We start from the raw sequence: 25,319 nt of genomic DNA, 5'->3' as shown, positions 1-25,319 counted from the left end.
GAGAGTACAGTTCAGAGGCTCAAATGTCCTTCATTAGTAGAGAAACTATCCATTTAAACATGTATCCTATTTGATAGAAATAATTGGGCCTTTTCTTGTCAAGAGCATGTGTGATGGTTATGTAAAGGGAGAGTCTTCTGTATAATGAGAGGTGCTGTTTTTGGCTTTTAGAGAACAAAATGCATTTTTATGAACTCCCCTCCCTTCTTCCCTTCAAAATTACATTGTCAAAAATAACTTTATAATATTGGCAGGTGTAACTTAACGGACAGCTCAGACTATTATTAACAACACAGGCACAAATGTTTTAAATGCAATGATGTCTCACTTCTGGAGAAAAGATCCAACCAAACTTTGGGAACTGTAATTGCCATAAAAAGCAACAAAGGAGAAGTTCACTTTCTGCAGTATATCTTGGAAGTTGTCTCTGTGATTAAGACTCCCTCTCTGATGCTCTTTTTGCCATGTTCCTAAAGTGTTAAGGATTATTAAACAAGTCCTTCAGTCAAAACAGATCAATACACAAGAAATAGGTAACAGTCTTTCCCTGTGAATATTATTGCAATCTATCAAACATACTATTTGTGCTGGTACCTGCTCCTTGTGTCTTATATAGTCAGTCAAGTAGAACAAAATGTAACTTGTGGATGTATTGAAGAATGATCATACTTGCAATTATTACCTCTCTGAACTGACCTCTAATTATAACCAGAGGAATCCTTACCAAATGGATTTACATTCTTCTAATATATTTAATATAATTATTTTTCCCAAATAGGTTGTTGCCTGTTTTATTAATTTTTTTTCCATGTTGAGCTGTTCATGTGCCACATGTTTTTCATTGTTGCTGCTATCTCAGCATTTATCTTCCTCTATATTTTCCAAGGGAAATGGAACAAGTGATTGTCATGTCTCCCCCCTCTTCACCATGCCATTCCTGCCCTACACAACTGGGGTATCTTTTTTGCTAGTTTATACTTTTTGAAAGCTTGCCTGAGTTAATTTAAACCTTGTAAATCAAATTCTTCATGTGTGTTACTGTGTTAATTCATTTTTTTGGTTGGTATGTGTGTTGGGCTTTTGTTTTGTCCCCACTCCAAATTAATCAACATCAAACTGAAGTGGTTCCATGTAAAAAGGTTCACCTGAGAGTACAGACTTTCTGACATGTTTTTCCAGTGTTAAGGCAGAATTCTGTCGTGCTCATGGAAAGAAGCTTTTCCAGTACCTCATCTCATCAAAGGCACAGCACATTGTGGTGTCCCCTGTATCCTTCTCTGTGCACTCACCACAGTTTGCTGAAAGCAGAGCACCAGGAGCCCAAGGCACCTTTTACATGCCTGGATATCAGGTTCAATTTCCTGCAAGGCTCTCATTGCGTATTTTGCTCATGCATCTTTAATCTACACCTGTCCAAAATAAAGTGTCGCTATCCAGGCAGCACACTGACAGGAAATTTAGTTCCACAGTTGGATGTTCAAGACTGGATCCTGACATAGTGTCAGTCACATCACTTTGTCATATCATTCTTAGAATAAAATAGCAGAAAAACCGCCCTACATATTTGCAACCTATCCAGATGATTTGGGTGCTCAAAGTCTGTTGTTAATATTAATTACAATAATAATTTCAAGGGCTTTAAGAGCTGTGAGTGACTAAAACACTGATCTTTCTCTGTGGGTGGCTTCCTTGATGTATTCTGCTTTACCCTGATGCTGTGAAGAGAGCACAGCTCTTGCAGGATTTTTTTATCCCATCATTGGGCCAGATGAAGCATTTAAATGTTGAAAGTCAAGAGGGATTTTTTTTCCCTGCCTTTGCTCATCCCTTAAATTTAAAAGTAATTATTTCTATGAAACATGTAACTCACAAGTGCCTGATTGGCAGTTTCTATGGAAGAACTGAAGAACTACTTCACTACTTGACTGGGGTTTGATTGTCTGGAAAATAGATCCTTTGCTTACTTTCTGGCTGGATAGGAGATGTTCTATTTTGTATATATAACTGGAAAAGCTGGAAGAGTGTTGCCAGAATCAAGTCTTTGGGACAGAGGAAGCTTTTTTTTTTCCTTTCTGGTCATGCCCCAGTGACTCTGAGGCATACAAAAATTTCAGTTTGTGCTACCACTACTTCTGTCCCCCACCACTGCTTCCTGCCCTCAAAGACCTCAGCTCATATCTATCCTGCTCAAAGATGACTTGTGGCATTAACAGATTCAGATGTGAGCCTTTCCCAGGGAAGAATATAATAAATACTCTGCAGGGTTGGGAGCACTCTCTAAGCCATGCTAGTGGGCAGATGTTTCAGCCTTTATCTCCACTTGCCACTGACAGGAAACCTGCTCAGTTAAAGAGAGTAATTCCTGCAAGCAGCCTAGATGTGAGAAAAAGTCTTAGTGGAAAGAGAAGAAGAAATCAGGGTAATGAAATATAGTACTTTGGAGGTATCATGTACTTAAAAACCTGTGATCACAGCTATAGTTCACAGGGATATAAATAGCTAGCAGAGATTTTGAGAATCCTGGTAGCTCCCACTTCTCTAGGTTGATTAAAAATGTTGATAGCTGAGGTTTCTGTGTCATCCTAGCAAAAGTACTTAAAAGTACTTAAAGAAAAGCAGCAGGGCTTTAGTTCACATGCAGAACATGGTAGATACAAGCTTTGCCTTGTCCTGAAATGCTTAATGCATTAGTTATGGTGACACTGCAACAACTTGTGGCACCTAGAAATGGAAATTTTATATTGTAGTGAAACTTCTAAATTAAAGCTGTTCCTCACAGAGTACTTTCAATATCCACTTTGAAGGAACAGCTGTTGGCTTCATCCAGTAGTACAATATTACAATACTAGTATTGTAAGCTCTGTGAACCAAAAGCTGTTTCACAGAACCACCAAAAGAGAAGAAACTAACTGTGCTTCTAAAGCATTCACAAATATCCACACTAAGTGAGAATCCAGTGTGGTTTCTAACATTTGTTTTTACAGGTGTAAGGACATCCATAGAAGAATTAGGCTGATAAACTTGCAATGTTTTCTCTGTTCATGAAAAAGAAGAAATATTGTAATTCCACAGTCAAAGTTGGATCATTTAATTATTTTGTTAGTGAGATCTTTACATTCTGTTTCCTGTTCTTGAAAAAGTTTTTAGTGAAGTAAGTAGAAGGCAACAAATTTCTTTTTTCCCGAGGCCTAAATGAAACAGTGGAGTATTTCAGAGCAGTAGCTAAAACCTAAAAGACAACATCAAAACTTGAATACACATTCCTGAGGCTTTTGGAGAGCAATATTCCCAAACGTGAAGTTTATAATTGAAAGTAAACACTCTACCACTTATGCTTGTAACAAGCAGTTTCAGAAGCGTAGATGTGTGTAAGGGAAGGAAGGATATTTGCCTTGTGGAAGGAGTGTCTATGGTACAGCTATTTTTATTTGCACAGTGTTCCCCAAACAGGTGGAAAAGCAGTCAGTTCTGGGTTGTGCAGACCTGAGCAGAGGCTATAAAAACCCACCTGCAAAATAGTGGAAATCTACTGAGAGGATGACCCACTTCAATTCCCATTTTTGTTGTGCTGAGAGTACCAGCTCTACCCTTTAGCTCCAGCTCTAGTGAAGTATTACGAGCTGTGATTGTGTCAGTTCCAAGCAGCCATGCAGACATATGTTGGGTCTGCAGAAAATCCAAGCCCTGGCTTCAGTGTGAATGGCTCTGCAGATCCCACAGGGTGATAAATTTTCAGAACATCGAAAAAGTAGGTACCAAACTTGGCAATTATTTAACAGCAGAGTAAACTTGTAGATATATCTGTTGAAAATTCCTTTCTTTGATTACAGTCAAAATGGCAAGACATTGGGTCATACTAATTCATTGCAGCTGGATATTAGCACTTCGGGGGTTGAGGGGTTTCAATGCTGAACGTTAAAAGCCAATTTTGTCTCTGTTAGAAGTGAGATGCAGATGCGTTTCCTTGACTGTCTCACATGCACCAGACTAAAATAAGTCAAAGGCTTCCTCACTTCAGCTGAACGTTCCATTTGCTGTGCTGTACTACCACTGCTACAGTACCCCAGTACACTGTAATCAAAGGTTAGTAGCTTGCATCCAAGAGCCTCTCATTGAACCCTGAACTGTATAAAGCTGTCCTAGGCCTCAAGAGCCAAGGGACAGCTAAAATATGGCTTATTACTGTAGCTAATGTTTACTCAAATATATGTTAGTCTGCTGAGAATGGGCAGTGGTTTAAGTTTGTTGGTGAAGTGCAGTCCTTTTGAAACAATCCCTCTTCTGTGTATTGCTGTCACTTTAGAATTCCTGCTCTTCTCTCTATGTAATAGAATTTCAATATTTCAGTAGACTCAGTATTTGGTTAGATGAGGAGAATTTTACTTAACATTCTGCTGCATTTACATTTCTCCTTTCTTAGAAAGAAACTTGAAAGCCTAACAACCCAACCTATATAAGTAGGAAGTCATTTTTCCCCATTTAACCCAAAAATGAGCCTGATGAATGAGACACATCACCATCACCTGTGTCTGTTTCTTGCTCTGCCACTGCTAATACAAAGTGAGTCTTTCTGAATAAGGTAGCACTGTCTACATGTGGGGAACATGTATAAGTCTATGGGGAGACATGGCCACAGGAGAGCTTTGTTCTTAACCAAAACTGCCTTTTCAGAAGCATTAAGGTAAAATAGAATATAAATTTCTAGTGTTTTGCTCTGGGATGCTGATACTTCAAAACGCAACAGAATATGTTCTTATTTTTGAAGGCGAAGGCAGTGGGAAAGTGTTCACCTTTGGGCTTTTTTTACTTTCTTCATTACTAGTGTTTTAGACACAGCAGGATATGGTGGTGTTTTGGTAGTGAGACTGGGAAAAAGAAAAAGGTGCACTTGAATTTTGAAAGACCTGGAAGAAATTTCCGAAGGCATTTTATGCAGTAAAATTGCTGTCTGTAGCAAATCTGTCTCCTGACTTCTGTGAAACTGAACTTTCTACCCAACACTTTCTTCTTCCTCTAGGGCATTGAGTACATTTTTCTTCTCCTGTAACAGTGCTGCCAGCAGTGCTCTGGGTCCTGAGTTACATGCTCTTGTGGGTCAAGCAAACCCCAGCAGAATGCACCTGGCTAACTGTGGCTTGCCCTCATACAAAAAGTGCCACATCTCTCAGTAGTCATTCCAGTTCACTCACTGGTCACCTCCACAGCTGATCTCTTTCCAACCTCTTCACTTCTTCATTCCCTTCTGACTTCCCACTGTGAGCTGACATGCCATCAGTCAAATAATTCCTTGCACCATTAAGCATTTGTCAGTTTACAGCTTTCCTATTCAGTTGCTACAGCAAATGAAAAGCTTGGTCTCTGGTTATTCCTATACATAGTTCCCTCTTTATGCAGAAAAAGCTTTTCATACCTTTCCTTTTCAATGTTGATCAGTATGGCTGCATATCCCACATGCATCAATCTCACTTCTCTTGTGAATACTCTTCAGGATTTGTTCAGGTAAGTTCCTAGTTAATAGGTTTGTGCTGTCAAAATTTTAATTTGGGATGCTGTTTTATCGTAGAATGTAGTCACAGAAAAGCATTTGGTAAGGATTTGGTTTTCTTTTTTTTTTTAGTCTCACAGAAAGAAACTGGGGCTTTAGCCATTCCCAGCACTCAGGCTGGAACAGAGGAGAGGTCAGACCCAACCCTGATGTCAGCTCATGTAACCCTGTGCAGGAGGCACATTGCCCAGTATCCAGGGGTGTGTGTACAGCTTGTCCCCAGCATTTCCCACATCCCTTGACATTCTGGCCAAATGTGGTCATCTTTTGCCCAGGAATGTTTATATATCCCCTTTTCTCTCATCCTCTGCTTGGCTGTCCTGAAGACATGTCTCAATCACAAGGGATCCCTCATCATCCTGTCATACCAAGAAATGCTTTCATGGGGGTGGAGGATTATTTTTGAAAGTGGTTTTCTTTTTCAGTATCTGCCTTTTCTATCTCTATGCCAGGCTAGTGATGAACATTTTGAGGAATTCCCAGAGGGAACATTTAGGAAATGGTTTATTCTATTTGCAGAAGTCCTTATTGTTTAAAAAACTTCCACATGCAGTCTTGTTGTCATGTCTCTTTCAATATAATCCCCCTGTGTAAAGAGATTGTTTTCCTTTCTCTCTTCCTCTCTTCTTCTCCCTTCTCCTTGGGTTTCCTATTTTAGACCCTGTACATTTGCACTCTTGTGCTCTTTCTTCAACCTTATTTACTGCCTCCCACTTTATGCAGCTACTGAAATAATTGTAGGTGTTTTGACTATTTAAAGAACTGTTCTTAAATTCTCCTGTGAATTACCAGTAAATTGTCAGTTAGAGATTAGTGCTGGCAACAAGCACTAAGTGACTGGTACTGTAAAATGAAGACTTACTTTTTGTGCATTTATTGAGATTTTAGACTATGGATACCTTATGCTGGCATGATTAAAACTCCACAGTATGTAGAAGCCAGAGATAAAAATCTTGCATATTTATACAATGTGTTCAGTTTTTCAGTGTTTTGAGATGTAGCAACAAAGCAAAATTTATTACCTTTGAAGGAGTCTGTATGTTTATCAAATATACTCACTAATCAGAGACAGAAGAAACAGTGATATCTTTATACAGATATGGAATGCCAGATCTTGGAATCAATGGTGTTGGGATTAAGAAGGCATCTTAATTTCTAGTTTTGTTCTGATGGGGTAGCAGCAGCAGAAGCCAGAATGTATTGGCATTGGAGACTAGCTTTTCCTACTAGCTAAAATCAGGGCTCCAAAGGCCAAATGAAAGAGATTTCTGGTAACAAAGGAACCTGAAAGTCCATACAGCCCTCAGAGGTGCTGGGTGACTGTTGAGCTTTGCCTAACCTTGCATGCTGCTTGTGTAAAAACAGCACCATTATCTGAAGGCACCTCTTGTGGCATGAGAAAAAAAGTACCAATTTACATTTGCAGTGAAAGAAAGAGATATCTTAAACCATGGCATTGTACAATGAAAAAAACCCAGCTGGTTTCTGCTTTCTGTGCAGTAAGCTTGGATACAAAGTATGTTTTCTCTTCCCATAACTCACCTACTAGAACTGGAACTGAAAATTCCTTTTTCTAACAGCCACAACAACAAAACCAGGCCCAATTATTTTTTTTTCTTAATTTTAAACATGATAAAATAAGATCTGAAATGTTTGCTGCAGGAGTAACAGGCTGCAATATATCAGACTCCTGAAAAAGCTGACTATGGTATCCCATGTATGGACCCAAAACCTTCTGGATTTTTTCTTCCCTCTTCCTCCCCCTTCCTTGCTTCTTTGTTTGTCTCATTTTTTCCCCAGATATTTTAATGTATCTGTTAATCATATGGTATGTGTGAGAGGATTCTGGGAAATTCACTAGGTGATGTCTTGCTTTTTAGCACTAACTTGAAGAGTGTTTCCACAAAAAAAATCTCTCATATTATATTTCCTCTAGCCTTCTTCTTTCTGGGATGCAGTAATTTCAGCATGTAGGACACTAAATGCTTGCTTGAAACTTCTGTAACTTTTTTTTTTTCATGTCACACAACAGGAACAAAGCTTCAATAACTCTTCAACAGTTTCCCCTTTTTCAAATTGCATACTTGCTGATATTTTATATGCTTAACTGTCTTCTAGGAGGAAAGCTCTTCCAGTAGTGGAACAGATTCCCTAAGCAGTGGAGAGATTCCACGAAGCCGGTCAGAGGGGACTTTGATTGATGTGGATGACCGGACACCTTCAGACAGCTACAGTATGGCTCTTCTGCTATTTTCTGCTAAGGCTCTTCAGCTAAAGTCCTTACTTCTGCAAAACTCTGTGTCAGGCAGGTTGGCAGGAAGAGTTGAAATCTTTAACCTTACATTAACAAAGGCTACTTAGATTAAGTTTACTGGGGGTCAAGGTGGGGAAGAGCAGAGGAAGTTCTTAGCCAAACTAGACTAATTTAGGGTTTTGAGAACATGAAGGCAGGGTAATTTTGAAGTTAGCTCAACTTAAAACCTGGAGTCTTGGAAAAGTCGATTTAATCTCCTTGCTATTTTAACCCCTTAAAGATGAGAAAACTTTGCCCTCCACAAGGTAGGCATTCTCTTAGCTTCTTGTCCAGTAGCAGATATAACAGCAAGCCTGGCACTTGGTGTGTAAGTTGTGGAGCAGGAATTATTTCTTTTCAGACATGCTGCACCCCAGTAATTGTACTGTTGCCTTGGCGTGAGAAAGTGTCTGTCCTAGTGACTCAGGCTCTGACAGAGATTTCTATTCATATTTTTTCTTGTAGAAACATGCCTTCTAGGATGGGGAAAACCCCAAACAAAAACCTTATGTTTATTTTGGGTTTAATTAATCTATATTTTTAATATTCAGTACTGATTTGACTGTAATAACATCACAGCACAAGGAAAGATTTTGGCCTATGAGCAGAGACAAAAGAACTTTTCAGTGGATGTTTGAACAGTACATCCTCCTCTGGTGACCCTGGTCAAGACAGGGTGCTCGAGGAAAAGGAGGCTGCCCCTGGGCTCAATCCCCCTGGCAGCTCACCTGGAAGGCTCTTGTCAAGACAGAGCTTTGTAGACAGGCAAACAGGTAAATTCCACCTTGATTCTTCCAAACTGGGAATTTTCTGGAACCATGGAAAGACTTCATGGCTTTGGCTTTTTATTACAATTTGAAAAAAGAAACAAAAAGAGAAGTACTAACATTTAATTTTTAAATTTTTTTTTGTGGCTGTATGCACTGTCATGCTTGCATTTGTGAAATATAAAGTAACCTTGGGAATGGAAAGTATTATGGAAAGTGTAATAATGTAAGCTATAGATACGGTGAAAAAAATAGGAATAGTGACTTTTCCCTCTAAAATTCAAATTCTTTGCAAGAATGTATAAAGAGGGGATGGTATAACCTCTATATAGAGAGGAAAAATGGCAAAATGAAGTAATAGAAAACCTTAGCATAAAAAGTTGCAGGTATTCCATTGCAACAAGGGTGACTCAGAATCAACTGTAAACCAGCTTCTCTGAAGAATTGTTATTATAAAATGTAAGGATGTCTTTTCTTCAGAAAAAATAAATACTACTACTAATAATGAGTATTTTTACTAGAAAACATATGTAAATATCAGTTATACACATGTATTTGTCTATTTAAATGCAATCTCAGAAAATTAATAGCTACACAGATATGTCTCTCCAAACGTCAAGTTGTACAAGGTCTCATAAATGATATCAATGATTGTTTTCTAGTGGAAAGCTATTATAACTAATTCTAGACACATAGAGATAAATTGTAAGAGTGCTGTTATCAATTTATTGCACATGCACTAGCATGAAAGGAATCTTGAATAGTGCATTTATCTGTATAGTCTACAGTGTTTGAAAAATGAAACTGTAGTTTAATCTTTGCAAAGAGACACAAAGGAAAGAAATCCACAGCATTTTGTAAGAAGCCAAAGATTAATGGAATATAATGGTTTGAACCTTATGGAACTTTATCATACTCAATGTCAAATAATCATACAAGTTCATAATGATCAACACCTCAGAAAAGATGCTTTACATCCTTCAATACTAATTTGTTATTTAGTGCTAATTTTTTAGCACTCTTTTTATTTAGAAAGATTCTTAATTAAATCAACATTGATACCATTTAAAAACCTGAAGGAGAAACATATATATAGAAATTATCTATGTGTATTTGAGGAGGAAAATTTAGTCACCTCTTAGTTTAACAGACTATCAATTGGACATGAATGGAATTTCTCAAGTCTCTGTGCTTTAGGAAATGCTTCTTTTTTTTCTTTTAAACAGATACCAATGAAAGTAAATTGGATTTGGATATTGACTGGCCTGGTGTATTCAAACATGCCCAAGCTGTTTCCAAGACTAACCCTTTCTGGAATGAACTGTCAGGATCCAACCCTTTTGTACATGACATAGCTGCTTCCAATAGAAATGAAAATAATAAACGTCTTTCTATCTTAAAGGAAAAACCTTACTTGTTCTCTAAAATTTCTAGCAATAGGGACTCTTTGGATTCCTCAGGTGACGAGCTGAATATCGATTGTCTCCTAAGAAAGACTTCAGTAAGAAGATCTGGACGATCCAAGAGTGTCTCCGACTTCCTGGATATAGTTGATAACCAAAGATTTAATCCTCACAAGACAGCACCTCAAAAAACTATAGCTTCTGATATGACATGGCTTCAAAATGACCGCGAAGCCTACAGGATGGCTTGGCTGAGTCACCGACAGCTCACCCGGTCCTGCCTGGATTTAGAAGCCATGAGCCACAGCCCTGGATGGGCACAAACACAAGCTACAGACATTCACGTAGTTTGTAAACTGAACCACAAAGGGGGTTCAGTACAGCTACCTGACTCAGATATCAACATTCATGTCCCTGTGGGTCATGTATCACCAGGAGAATTCCAAGAAGTTGGTTTAAAGGCTATCCTTAACCCTCCATTGTCGTGCAACAATGAGCTGTCCAGCACAGTAAGTCCCCTGATAGAACTTACCCTGAGCAACCTCAACACGAGTGAAGCCATTTTCCTAGAAGTGAAAGTTGCGGCTAAAGTGAAGAGTGATCCACTCAGCCAAGCTATGAGTGACATTGTGTGTTTTTTTAGTCTCAGTAAAGAAGGACCTTTTAAGAAGCTGGAGAATTGCTATATTTATCAAGATACCATACAAGTGAAGCTAACAGACCTAAGTCATGTGATGTATGCAGTAATTGCTGTACAAGCAAGCAAAATCCAGCCTCCAGCAACTAATGTGTGGGACTATGTCCATAGAACAGTCTCAGTTGGAATTTATGGTCCCAAATATATTCATCCATCTTTTACAGCAGTTTTTACAGTCTTTGGTCATAACTACATTCCAGGAAAACTCACAATTTGTGATATAAAAAAAGGGGGGAAAAGTATGCCTCCTGTGGTGTTTCAGCTGTGGGGGAAGCATACATTCCTGCTTGAAAAACTGCAAGATCTAAACATTTCTTTGTTATCCTGTGATCCAGACTTTCAAGTAAAAATGGAAGATCAAAGCAAAAATATTAAAAAGGAGGAGTTGAAAACTGGTGAAATGGTGCGCCAACAATTCCTGTTTTCCATGCTTGGATGCAGGGAGATGCATTTCTTTGTTTTCCTTGTTCAGATTAAAATCCTGAAAAGCAGCCAAGTAACACAGTTCCACGTTACGACTCCTGATCCTGCTCCAAAATTAAGTGGAATTATTAATAGGCCAAAACGCCTACAAAACCGCAAAGAAATCAAGTCTGCACCATGGCTTTTGATACCAACAATAAAATATCCAAAGTTTCAAGACAAAACTTTGAGTGTCAATACTTATGGAGTGGCTTTGAAAACTGTGTTACGCCAAAATAAGATCGACTATTTGCTGGAATATTTTAAAGGAGACACAATAGCACTGCTTGGTGAAGATAAAGTTAAAGCCATTGGACAAACTAAAATGAAAGAGTGGTATGTGGGAGTTCTCAGAAAAAAGGTTGGTCTTGTACACTGCAAAAATGTAAAAGTGATTTCCAAAGAACAAGCTATGGACACTGCTGACAGTGAGCTAACAACCAGGAATCTCGTTGAACAAATTGCACTGCCTTTCAAAAAATTGACTTATATCTACTCAGTAGTTCTGTCTACAGTATCAGAGAGTGTTTATGACTGGAGAGCTTTAGCTGAGGTGTTGGGATACTCACACATGTCTTTGGATGACTTTAATGAGGCACATATTGATAAAGAATCAGAAAGAGTTGCGCATGTGGTGAAGAAGATGAAGCAAGACTGCCATGCTAACAAAAAAAAAAGACTATTTCTTTATGAACTCATTGTTGTAAGTATTGCATGAACTAACTGGCTTATTGGGAATGAATTGCCAAGAAACTACTCAGTAGTAATGTGGGAACAAGAAAACATTATTCTGTAACCTTGCAGGATCTTTATAAACCTGATTATATCACTAAAAGTTGTAGACACGAATAGGTGGAAAACACACACAAACTCTCATAAAGAATAATACTTTGATCAATTAATCCTGAAAAGTCTTCTGTTAATGCTCCAGGAACTGTATTCCTTCAGTAGGTTGACTAAGATGACTTTTTTTGGTTTTTAAATAGTCACGATTGAAATTGTTTTGTCTTTTCTCTTGGGAAATTGCTTTCCTGAGAAATTCACATTCCTGTTTATTAAGTAACATTAATATACTGTGGGAATTCCACTATACATACATAGTTATAGATAGATATCATCTATATCTATCTATGTCTATATATCTGTCTATATAAATATCTATATATGCATAGATTTTTGTCTATGCTAAGTTGAATGTCTAGCTTAGCTTCATATATTTAAAAGGGACATCTTGACCCAAATGTTGAGGGCAAGTTTTTCTATCCACACCTTACAACTTCATAGTCAATGTTGTAGTGGCCTAAGAAGGATACTGCAAGTATTTCAGAATGTATTTTCATGGACCTCCTTTGTAAGACATTGGACAACTTCTGTGTGACTACATACTGCCAAATGGGAGTCAAAAGATTATTCTAATTACTTCCAGGTAATAAGTTGCACTATCAACAATCCTAATTCACTTACTGATCTGTCTGCAAATAAATTTGAAATTAATTAATGGTCACTTAATACTCTCCTTGGCTTTGAAAGAAAAATTGTCCAACCTATTAAAGGACAGAATGTAACTAAATTTCTTATATGAAAATAAAGTATTGCAGAACTGGATGCTTAAAAACTCACATTGTAGCTATTCACTTAAAGCCTGAACAGTAAACCTCAACTGAGTTTACTTCTCATAACTAGTCTATCCCCTTTGAAGTGTTGACAGAAATTTCAGCAGGATTCAGAAAGTTTTGATAGCAGAGGCCACTTAAAATTCTTAAGAGCACATCAAAGTTTGTGGAATAAAACTGAGCCCATGTGAAGTACAGCAAAGTCCATCATTTCTCTTTACAAAAAGGGGAGGGGGACCTAAAGGTGAAATTGTCCAAACTTTTAGCTGAATACAGTGAAACAGAGTTCATTACAAAACAGGGGAAAAGTGGGGCATAATTAGATTAAGCTTATAGAATCATAGGACAGCTTGGGTCAGAAAGCACCTTAAAGATCATTTTGTTCCAACCATCCTCTCATGGGCAGGACACCTTTTACTAGACCAGATTGCTCAATGTCCTGTTTTGTGAGATTTATGTATTTTTGCTAGGAAGTACCAATGCAGGTCCTTGTATTTGTAGAGCTAGATATAAATCTAGATGTCATCCATGTAATTTTGGGTAGAATTTTCAGTTAATTCTTTTAAGAAATCTCAGGCTTTTATGTTTTATACCATTCTTGCTTATCAGAGCAAACACAAACTGAGTTTGTCTCCAGTTTAATAGAATTTTGTACAATACACTGTAGTCAGCTTCTCACTACTCTGTCTACTGAAGTATTATTGTTTGCTGTGAGGATTTTATTGGTTAATACTTTAAAATTAAATCACACGTATATCTGATTTCTGCAGAAATGCATGATATTTCAGTAGAAATCAGTATCCTAAAAACAAGGAAAATTTCTGTATTTTGCTCTTGATCTTTTCCTGAAAACCTCAACAGTTTCAGTGGAATATTTTGGTGTTAATTTGAGAAGAAAAATACCCAACATTTATTTTTCCCATTAGCTCTTATCCAAACAAAGGAGGATGCAACATATTTGGAGATTTTGCTCCTTCAACCATTTTAATTTGAGTGTTATTAAATGCTTATTTGGCAAGAAGGAGGGAAAAGTTTCATGTTTGCATTTCTCTTCAATGACCAAAAAACTATTAGTTCTGTGGGAGGAGCAAATCAAAAGGTGCTGGCCAAAGTGATCAGTGATTTTCCATATAAAGCCCTAGGTGAAGGACCACACCTTAGTATAACAGTGCTTTAACTTAATTTTAAACTTAATTTCATACTTCTAGGAAGCTTTTTTTTTTTTTTTAAAAAAAGATTTTTGTTGGAGAAGTACGTTTTTCTTTCAGGCTCTGTAAGCTTGGCAGGACCCATTTGATACTGGAATGCTGAAGCAGCTGAATGCCAGGTTGATTTTTTTCTTAGGCTTGTGGACAGTTTTCCTCTGAAAGTGTTGGCAGCACCATTTTGTAGAAAAAAACCCCACGTATTTGTGAGAACACAAAAGTAAAAAAAAAGTCCTGTTTGCGTAGAAATGCAGAATAGTGCCATAAAATTAAATTAGAATGTTCTGTTTGTAATTACTGGTGAAGAATCACTAATGAAAATCATTGTTGCAGGCACTTTTGAAAATAGATTGCCAGGGATTAGTGGCACGTCTTACCCAGGACACCATCATCTTGACTTCAGCTGTCAAGCTTGGCAAAGGCTGGCGGGAGCTTGCGGAGAAGCTGGCCCGACTCACAAAGCAGCAAATAGAGGCTTATGAAGTGCCCCACCAGGGGAAAAATGGAGCAGTGGCTCTGGAGGTAAGGGTCTGGTGTAGCAGCTCATGCACAAACACAGCCAAGAACCTTTCTTCTTCCTTGTTTTGCAGCCTTCTTTCCTTTTGCACTTTCCAGTGAAGGTCTCAGTCCCTGCCTTGAGCTTCAGGGCTGGGTTCAATCCTTTCTTATTGTCCTGTCCACTTGTTAACCTTACTCACACCTCTACTGTCATTTCAGACACTGTGAGGAAGACCAGCCAGTCCTTGCAAGAGCCACTTCTAATCACACTCTGTACTTCCACAAAAAGGAAGCTGACTTCTATCATTAGTACTTTTCTGTGCCACTGTAACTGTTGTTATCACTTAGCTTAAGCAGCATGAGAAGAGGCCGGAAGCCCTGACACCAATTTTACTTCTGATGTATGAATGTGGCAAATCTACGCTTTATATTTATAGTTTTTCAGGTAGATCATGATTTTTTTTCCCCCTTTGTAAAGCATTTGTCTTATACAGGTTTGAGCTCTGTATAAAAGTCAATTTATCCTCTCAGATCTAATTTAGTGGATACACATCTAAGGAACAATTTAGGTGCCTAATTAGATCTCTAGTGCCATTCAAGGTGACCAGAAATACTCATGGCATCCATGCAATGTCAGATATGCCACAAGACTTGGGGTGGACGGATTCTTGTCCATCAGGCTGAGCTGAGGGTCAGCCTCTGCCCCTGGCACACCTTTGCCTGGGCAACCAAGTTACTTCCTGCCCTTCTCTCCTCTAACACCAAAGCATGCAGCAGCTCCTTTTCTTTCCCACAGTTATGGGCCAATGACTTCTAGGTTCCAGACTGGTTTTTTACTCTGAAAACACCTTTTTTATGAGCATTGTTGAATGATTTTTCTGATTTGAGAGATTATATTCAGGCTTGACTCTCCCTCTGCCTATATCATCATCTGATTATTGCAGGTAATGTACATTACTCTAGACTGCATTCCCTCTTTTTCACCTCTTTGTGCCAAAGGAATTGCTATTTCCCATTCACAGGTTCACAACTACTGTAGATAATTTTTTTCTTCCTTTTCTTATTTCCCTGTATCTGATTCTTCTTATTCCCTGCCAAACATATTCTCATTTCCACTGTCTGAATCCAGTGAATCTTGTTTTCAGCAGCTTGGTGATAACTATCAAGATATTTCTGCTCTAATCATGAACTACTACCTATTACTCCTTTTGAATGCTCTGCCCTCCCTCCCCAATCAATATTTGATCAAAATTCTATGTGTTTACTCATGTGTTTCTGCACTTTTCAACAAAATTGTCTCCATAATTGTTGTTTGCAATCACTGCCTCCTTCTCAGATCCAGTTTTTCTCTTTGAGCTATTTTGCATATTTTTTTTCTGTTCTGGGTACTTAAGTCTGGATGGACCTTTCTCCAATTGTTTCTCATAAAATTATCAGCCTTTTCAATCCCATGTCTATTCTCTTGGTTTTTTTTATTTTTTACTGTTAGTCACTGGCTTGCCTGATTTCCTACACTTTTGTTCTAGTTACTAATCTTTCTGTGTTTGGCTAACAACCCCCCAGCTTTCTACAGAAGGAATTATTGACATGAGCAACATACAACTCTGCTGTTCTCCACTTTATTTGGGAGTGTTTCCCCTTTGATAACAGACAGTAGAAATAAAACAATCTTATAACTGTTTTTCTAGCATCATAGTTATTCATTTTTATATATTAAGAAAATTTATAAATAAACATTTACTTCACTTTAAATAGGTTTTGATCTTCCATTAAGCCTATCTTCTACCTCAGACACTGTACCTCTTTGTTTTCAAGAATTTTTTGCATTATACTTATGGCAAACCACCAAGAGAATTCTCTGCCTTTCAGTGACAATGTCTGCTGACAAAACATAGTGCAGTCAAATTCATCATAATTAAAATCCCATAATACAGTACACTATATTTTCAGTGAAAATTCAAAAAGAAAAGATCAGAATTTTGCTGTATTTCTGTGTCATTTCTCAAGGATTATATTGAGCTTATTGGTTTGTCCATGTGGGTGTGAGTTCAAAGCACAAGGCTTCTAGCACGGGTGTCTTGTGTGATCACAATGTGCCCCCCTATGTCCTCTGAATCTAATCTACATCTCAGTACTTTCTAGCAAACATCACTGCTTTCTTCTGACCTCTAAACTTTTCTGTTGATAGTAGTAGTTTGCCTTAAAACCTGAAACCAAACAAAGTTGGGGGAGGTTAATAAGTTTTGACTAGTTATTACGGATTATATGAATTATGAGGATTAGTTCATTCCCCATCGAGGATTGTTCCTTCATCAGGAGGATTGATTGGTTGAAAAATGCTTCTGCTTTTAAACTTCCTATTTTTCTTGGTGGGAGAAATCTTGCAGATGATCCCAGAGGTAACTTGAGGTACATACAATTGGTGTGTAGATTATGAAGCGTTTTCCATCAGTAAATTCCAAATCAGTTTGCAGTGGATGTAGGTATCATTATTGCGTTCTCAGCAGAGGGAGTGGAAAAGAGGGAAAATTCATGCACACAGCTGAGATGAGACTTGACCAGGATGCTGCAGTGATTTAATATTTTGCCTGAGATGCTGCTTTGATAAAATTCAGGAATGTTGATTCAGTTCACACATTGCACTAGAGTATGTGGATGTGTAGAGGAATCTGCATTAGAAGCACTGCTGTGTTCGCAGGATTAGTTTAATGTGATGAGTGTGTACATTATTGCTGAGTTAATTGTGCATCAATAATGACCAGTTTGTAAAGCTTTTGGTCTCTACATTCTCCTTTTTCTTCTTCACTTTTGTCTTAGATTAAAAAAAACCAAAACTGAACAAGACAGTTGCGAGAGATTAGATGAAAACCAAAGTTTGTATTTAAGATATTTTAGCCAATTGTCTTATTAAAATGTCAGACTGGCCTTCAGCATAAGTCAAACCTAACACATTTTCATATTCATCATCTACTCACATTCTAGTGAAGACAGAAGACTGTACCCTCATTCTTTTAATATCCCGGTCTAACAGGAATGTAAGAAAAGGAAGAAAGACACCCAGAAAATATATAGCCAGTAACAGAATTTCAGGAGACACCAGATTCTCTTGTAAGAGATACCAGCTTCTCTTGTTGTCTAACTTTGGCTATCAAGCTAAAAATAAGAATACAAAAACTTTCTGGTCCCAGCATAAATACAACAACGGTGACTTGCTTTAGTTCATTAAAATATGTTAGAATATCTAATATTTACAGTAGGACATTAAAAAATTACTTTCAATTTAGTCTCTCTAAAAAAAACTGAAAGAATTCAGCAATCTCCTTCTTCCCACCTACCACCAATGTACTTTTCTCCTTCTGTAACCTCATGGTTATCACTTAAGATAGACTTACTTAAAGGAAAAAGTAGGCACCATTTGTTTGGGTTAATGATGATACCTTTCTCTCTTGTAGACCTAAAATGAGAAAATTCACTGAAAGCATAGGCACTTTTTTATTACTTAAATTCAAGGTACAAAGTAGACTAATCAGACTGTGAGACAGTAAGTTTAGACTAGAATAGATTAATTATACTGTGGGGCTGTAAGTTTCTTTTTTTTCCGTTTGGGTATGGCAGCAGAAGTTGAGGGAAATATTTACAGAAACAATGACTGAATCAGTCTTGGGCAAACTGAAAGATCTTAGCCCAAAAATATAGAGAAAAGTTCAGAACTATGAGCAAAGAAATTATTCTCCTACTCAGTTCCTTCAGGGATCAAGTAAATAAAGCTTAAAGCAATGAAGCAAAGATTTATGTTGTGTACTGTTGGTAAATTAATAAGATAATATTGAGGAAATAACCAATTTCCTTCAGAATTATCCTTCACAGTCATAAAATAAAAACTGTCTTTTTGATGAAAGAGGAAAATATGCTAAAAAAAATCTCAACTTCCTGATCACTTTTGTGTGTATACATATATACACATAAACATATACATACATACATATATATATATATCAATGCACAGTCATCAGTCCATATTCATTTATAACTATGCATAAGTATGTTCCTGTTAAAACAGTGAGTGACAGAACCTCTAAGGAGAGTCATGGGTTTCTTTGTACATTTGTGCATCATCCCTACAACCATTAACTCAACTGCTGTTTGCAAAACCTTTATTGCCAATGAGGAGAGGGAACCAGAATTTTGATGGCCCAAGTAACATTTGGAAAAGCAGTAGCTGAGAAAATAATTATTTTGTTTGTTAACTGAGCAAATTTACTCAGCACTTTGAAAGATAAAAGTCCAGCTTGGTATCTGATTCATGCTGCTATAACTTAACTAATGTCATTAGACCAATGACAAATTACACCTGTTAAGGATCTGCTCCATTTGTTTGGCATAAACCAAATAAATTGTAGTTTGAAAAACAAAAAAAAAAACAACTGGTAATAAAATAATCTTTTTATTTCCTTTGTTTCTTGAAGGAAATTTTTAAAATTTTATGTCCTGGTTAAAAAAAAAAATAAAACCTTTTGACTTGCCTGTTTTAGAGTGTTTGGGTGCTTTCTCCCCCTTTTTAAAAGAGATTTTACAGATAAATCATGTTAGACTCATAATATCATTAAGGTTGCAAAAGATGTCTAAGATCAGCTATCTGATAATACCAGATTATCTAGATCAACCATTAACCCAGCACTGCCAAATCAACCACTAAACCATGTCCCTAAGTACCAACGTGTCCTTTAAATACCTCCAGGGATGGTGACTCAACCACTTCCCTGGGCAGCCTGTTCCAATGCCTGACCTACCTTTCAGTGAGCAATTTTTTCCTAATATCCAATCTAAATTAATTAAGGAGACTTCATTCTGCTCCCCATCCTTGTTTTCCAGCTCAGCAGAATGGATACCCAGAGAGCAACTGGTCTGGGCATTTAAGCCTGAGGCAAGGAAGGCATTAAGTACATCAACCTTTCCCTCATCCTCTGTCATAATGTTCCCCTCTGTATCCAATAAAGGCTGGAGATTCTCCTCAGCCTTCCTGGTGGTGCTGACGTCTTTCAAGAAGCAGTTTTTATTGTCTTTTATGGCAGTAGCCAGATTAAGTTCCTGCTGCTGTTGTCAGGAAACATTTCTGAAAGGTAAAAAAACATGTTTAAAGTTTCCAGGCTGAGTAGAGAGACAGTAGGATGTTGATTAGTGGAGCAGTAACCATCAAAAGCACAGCCAAATAGGGAAACTGTTGCTGGTTATATGCATTGCAAAAGATCAAAAGTATTTTCCTTCCACTCTTGTTCTTTGACTTATAGTTTCAGACAAGGATCTGTTTTGACTTGGTGATAATCATCTGGATGAAGATTTTATCTATTATTTACCTCTCTGAGAATTTGAGACTTTCATGGACATAATGTAAATGAGATTACTGGAGTTTTTATATCAACATGCCTCTTTTTATAAAGCATTTCAGCATGTCTAGTGATTAAAAACTTATTTTCTCTTTTTTATGACTTTTCAACTATTAAGCTATTTTTTTTCAATAATTAAATTTCTGCCACTAAATCTTTTTTGCCCCTTTATTTTCAGATGATGTGGAAACCTGCATATGACTTTCTCTACACTTGGGCTGCCCATTATGGAGATGGTTACAGGGACGTCTTACAAGACCTGCAATCAGCCTTGGATAAAATGAAAAACCCAGTAACAAAACAGTGGCGAGAGTTAACTGGAGCTCTGATTCTTGTGAACTGCATGGAGGTGTTAAGGGCAAGTGCCTTCTCCAAAATGGAGGAAGAGTAGATGGCCAAAGTTTGATTTTGGAAAATCTGTTAGGAAACTATATCCCTGTCTAGAGTTTATTTGTGTACATTTGTGTTTCAGTGACACTTGTAGAGCATGACAGAATGAAGTTTGTTTTAACTGAGTTGATGTTGGGCCTAGCCCTGTGGTTCACAACTACAGATTTCCAGAGCATGCTAGTGGCTTCTGAGTAAGACAAGAATGGGGGATTAAACTAATGAGGTCAACAAAGATTACTTGTATTCTATGGGATACTTTCTAAAAGGAGCTGTTTCTGATTGCACTGACTTCTAGGCAGAGCTCAGTTTTAAAAACAGAACTGCTCATGGATGAGTTCAGCATGTGGGGCCTGGGTTTACATTGTTTTCAGTGAAGTATTAAAATCTAAATATTTAATACATTTAATATTTGGTGCTCAAATCCCTCAACTCTAAGTCAGTGCATGCAGGTTAGCCTACAAAAAAAACTTTAAGATTCTTTCATCCTCAGCTGGGACAAAACTAATCTTATTGTGTCACAACACAGGAATTCAAAGATTCCTGGAAAAATAGGTGTGTGCTGCAAATACTCAAAAAATAGGTGTATAGTGCACTTTTCCAAAACAACTTCTGGTATCTATTTTGAAGACTGGAAGAGTGAAGATAAAATCTCAAAAATGTTTGTTTTTGATTCATTTCTTGATGTAACTCAACAGGTTCCTGTCTCTTTTTGTATTTTTGTTAGTTTATATTTCTGCAATTCTTTTCTACATTCTGCTGAATGGAAATTCCAGAATATTCTGGAAGCCTTCTTTATGTTCACTGTCCATCCCTCTGATCATTTGTGTAGTCTTTCTCCATTGTTTTTAAATAAGTACACAGGGAAAGGAGACTTTGTAGGTACAAGGGCTGGAAACAATTCATACCTGCATCTGTTGATTGCTTTCTTCTACCTCACTGGATATGGGAGATGACTATTATTTTCTCAAAAAATATTAACAGTGGGGTGCTTTTTTGATTAATTTATTTATGGAGCAATTAATCATAAATAGTCATATGTTCTAAAAAGAACCCTGCTTAGATGCTATCAGAAAAAATCTCTCAATTATTGAGTAGATTATTGCAAGTACAGAAAATACAGGCTGAATAATATTTACAGGCTGACCAAATTTTTTAACCAAATTTTTTTAACATATTAAATATATTTTTAGTAAAGTGGTAGATCTGAAAGGTTAAATCCATTTTGAGGTCCTTTGATCAACATTCATTCAGAAACATCAGCAAATACTCATGACAACCACTTGAAAAGAAAATTGGCATTCTGCCATCATTTGTGGTTGACAAGACAAAGCCAAATTCTTTCAGGAATATCACAAAACAGCACTTTAGTCCAGAAACTGCTCTTCCTCTGTTGTCTTAGTTCATTTTTATTAAGGGAGGATTTGTGATTCTAAAATAAAACTACATTTAGACATTTTTCTTCCCCTCTCCTTTCCCCTAACCTTTCTCTTTTCTACATTTATTAAGTTTTCCCAAAGTACCCATCCAGAAGGAGGCTGAGGAAGGAGTACTTGCCCAAGTAATAGGTAAATTCATTCACCAGAAGATCCTCCAGCATTAGGGCATTGACTAAATTAGCATGCAATTTATCTGGCTTCAGAGGACTTGCCCTTGGTTTGCAAGACAATGAGGAATTCAGACCACAGAGCACTGTCTGCTATTGCTGGTCAAGGAAAGGTGGAGGGAAAGGAGTCAGATTACCAAAGCTCCCTGTTGTTTCAGGTGTTGTTTCAGGTGTTTCAGCACCAATTTTATATCTTTTCCCACACAATTTTAAGAAGACCTCTAGAGAAAATATAAATTAGTCTTCTGGTCTGCACTGAAGTACAGCTTGTGCTTCCTCCTGCAGGTAGTGAAGCCCCCCAAAAGGTGAGAAAGTAGGTTGTCCTACTCTTTGATGCTGCTAGGTAACAAAAATATATAACATATATTAATAGACATCTTTATAGGTAAAAAGACACATGAAAATATTAAAATATAAAATATTGAGAACTACTACAAACTCCCTGAGAATTTTTTTTAGGTTTCCCAGACTGCTTCTGCTTCCACCTTACACCCTGCTCATAGCAGACTGTGAAACTTGAACAGGATTTTAAAGTGGTGCAAGGGGCCATACACCAGATCAATTAAAACCTCAGGGAAATATATTTTTTGCTCTGTCAGAGCTGAAATACCAGAAGACATCACAAAGCAAATCTTTCAGGTTCACTAGGTCGTCCTAATATCTACTTTTCATGCATACCAGCAGGCTATGCTCCCTTGCTTAAAGTCCTGTTAAGTAAATTTTTTAAACTTTTTCCTTTAATTATTTCCCCTCTTTTGTTAACCTGGCTGCAACAGCTAAGCAACTCAGCTTACATCTGTCTCTGAAGATGTGCTTCCATCCCTTTATTGCACATCTTAATTTCTTTAGTAAATGTGTGTTTGCTCTCTTTTTCAACAGAACATTTCGTTGTTCAGTCTTTAATTTCTCTGTTATGAATGTTAGTCAAAAGAGTGGGAAAAGCTACCAGAAGCAAAATGGCAAAAGTCTACCAAAGTGGCAAATGTCTACCAAATATCAAATATAAAGGACAAGCTTCCCAGAGTCTTTGAAGCTGAAGGAAAATCCATCCTGAGAAGGAAGTCAGTGGTCACGGTCTCAGGAAGAGAAGGACCCAGGGACCAGAGGCTGCTGCCTCTAACTCTCATGGCCAAGCCCTTTCTTTGCTCTGAAACTCTTTTCTGTCTTGAACAGGAGTTGAATTTGGCGCAGCAAATTTAGCAAATATTGACTCAGTGAGTCAGTGTTCTCCTTAGCTTGCAGAATTATGCAACTGGTCCTCCAAGCATATTTCTTTAAAAGGAAATTTATATCTGCCTGTAGCTGTGCTGTATTCCAGGGCCTTTGACTGCTGGTTTTGGTTGCTAATTGCACTCCCGTTTTCCCTTTAAGCTTCTGCTCATATGAATGAAATGTGCACTCGTGCAAAATTCTGTTTACTTTAGCAGCCCACACTGGATATATTTAAAAAAAAAAAGGTATTAAAACCTCATATTTTATTTTGTGGTCTAGTATTCAAAACCACAAAATGCCAGCACGGAGTGAAAGCAGCTGCACTCAACAGCAACACACGGCTTGGAGCACATGGCTTAGGTAAACACGCTCTGTTCTTGACCTTTTCTCTTTTCCTCCCACCCTGTCAAGAGAGAACAGCTTTCCCATGAGCTTGTACACATACTTTCTTGGGTTTCTTCAAAGTGAGATGCAATTAACAACTCCTTGGGAGGAGACAAGGAAAAATACCAGCCGCTGGTCCTTGCCTTAAATGACCCTCTGTTTCCAGGTTCCCTAATTTCTTTGTGTAGAAAACAGCTATGTCAGCCAGTTCCATTTCCCTTTGAAGCTGTAAGCAGAAAACCCCCCCACCTTCCTCCATCCTTCTGACCTCTGAATAGGTATTTCTTAAGCAGAAGAGCATATGAAATTTCTGAGTGCATTTGTTGCTTTACGATTTCAGCTACCCATGAAAGCTGGAATCATGGTTCCCTTGGTTGAGCCAGCACCTGAGTGGGGCAGACACCTTCCACCGTGGTTAGTGGCAAAGAAAACCTGTCACTCATACTAAAAATGCCGTTTTTTTGGTGAAGTTGGAAGCCATTCTTCTTGCAGTGCAGAGGCTTCATGCCATTCAATGACAGTGCAGTGACATATTTCTGAATTAATAACAGTCACGGCTGGAGAGAAAAGGCAAATTATTCACCCCCAGAAGTTCCAGCCCTCCAGTTCGGTTTGGGGAAGGGCTCAGTTTCTTAGGTTTCTTTTGCTTTTTTTGGATAGCAGAGGTTTAGAGAAGGAAAAGGAAGTTTCTTTTAAAATGTAAGTAGAAGGCTACTCCCCAAGTCGGGCTCTGGGCAGCAGGCTGAATGCCAGGACCAAGCTACACGTTATGAGGTGTTCTTGTGGAATAGTCTAGTGAAGAAAATTGGAGAAGGCACCAGCCATCTTTCTTCCTACTGAGAACAGAAATGTGGAGAAGTGTTTATCAGGTGATTTTTTCATGAAAAAGACTGTTTTTCACAAATCCTTTCTGTAAACCTAAGCTGTGGGGAAAACCAACACTAAGCAGTTCCAAAGGAGCAACTCAACTTTGTTGTGTTGAGCTGATTCTAAAGACCTACTCCTAAAGGATCTCTGGGCTCAGTAAGTGATCCAGCTGATAATGACCTACTAAATAACAAAGGCAATTGTGTAGAACTTCAGATGGCAATGCAGTATTCCCATCTAAATCCAGGGATCCTGATTTTTCATTATCTAGCAGCTTATTCACCTATGGACAGCTGTACCAAACAGGAATATAAAGCTATGCTGTTTTGTTGTGATTGTGTCATAAATACAAAGATTTCCTGTGAAAAGATGGGAACAAAATAGAGAGCAAAGGGTTCTATTTCCCACCATTCCCAGGAACAGAATGTAGCAAATTATATTCTTCACATTAGTGTGGGACACCAACCATTAAATTCTCTGGCAATGCCCTAGAACAATTGTAGATATGTAAAGAAAATGTTAGTTTAGTGTGAGTGATAACCATTGCTCTTGATAGTTTTGTTGCCAATAAATATCTACAGACACTATGGGATATTCAAATAACTTGTGATTACTCTTAGTACAAAAAACGCCATTTTCTATTTCTTGCCAATGTATATATATATGTATATAATCTATTTTTTTAGCTTACAGTATATATTTTTAAACAAAATAAACAAAATTATATTGTCCACTGGAATCCCTTGTGAATTTTATTTTGGTTTTGTAAGACTAAGAAGGACGAGGACATGAGGTGAAAGATAATGGTTCTGTAAATACCAGGAAACGAGCAATGTCTTTATACACATTTCTCTTCATTTTTAAATCCTGTGTGTTAAAAAGATGAATGCACACACCTTTGACTGTGTTCATAAGCAAAAGTAATTTGCTGATATTGCTTCCAGAAACAGAATTATCTCACTCTTGAGAAGAGGGAAGTTTGTGGACGTTGCAGTG

General features: G+C 37.6%; 1 protein-coding gene across 1 annotated transcript in view; it reads left to right on the top strand.

Annotated features, from left to right (window-relative positions):
• Positions 1-25,006, top strand: part of MACC1 (MET transcriptional regulator MACC1) — a 36,327-nt gene extending 11,321 nt beyond the window's left edge. Inside the window, exons 2-5 of the mRNA XM_015620266.2 lie at positions 7,664-7,778; positions 9,832-11,870; positions 14,319-14,507; positions 20,046-25,006. Coding sequence (XP_015475752.1) covers positions 7,664-7,778; positions 9,832-11,870; positions 14,319-14,507; positions 20,046-20,258 — 2,556 coding nt within the window. The 3' untranslated portion in view covers positions 20,259-25,006. The remainder of the gene's footprint in view (positions 1-7,663; positions 7,779-9,831; positions 11,871-14,318; positions 14,508-20,045) is intronic.
• Positions 25,007-25,319: the final 313 nt, after the last annotated feature.

This window comes from Parus major, chromosome 2, assembly GCF_001522545.3.
Source record: "Parus major isolate Abel chromosome 2, Parus_major1.1, whole genome shotgun sequence".
NCBI lineage: Eukaryota > Metazoa > Chordata > Aves > Passeriformes > Paridae > Parus > Parus major.
This window is presented reverse-complemented; position numbering and strand designations above follow the sequence as displayed.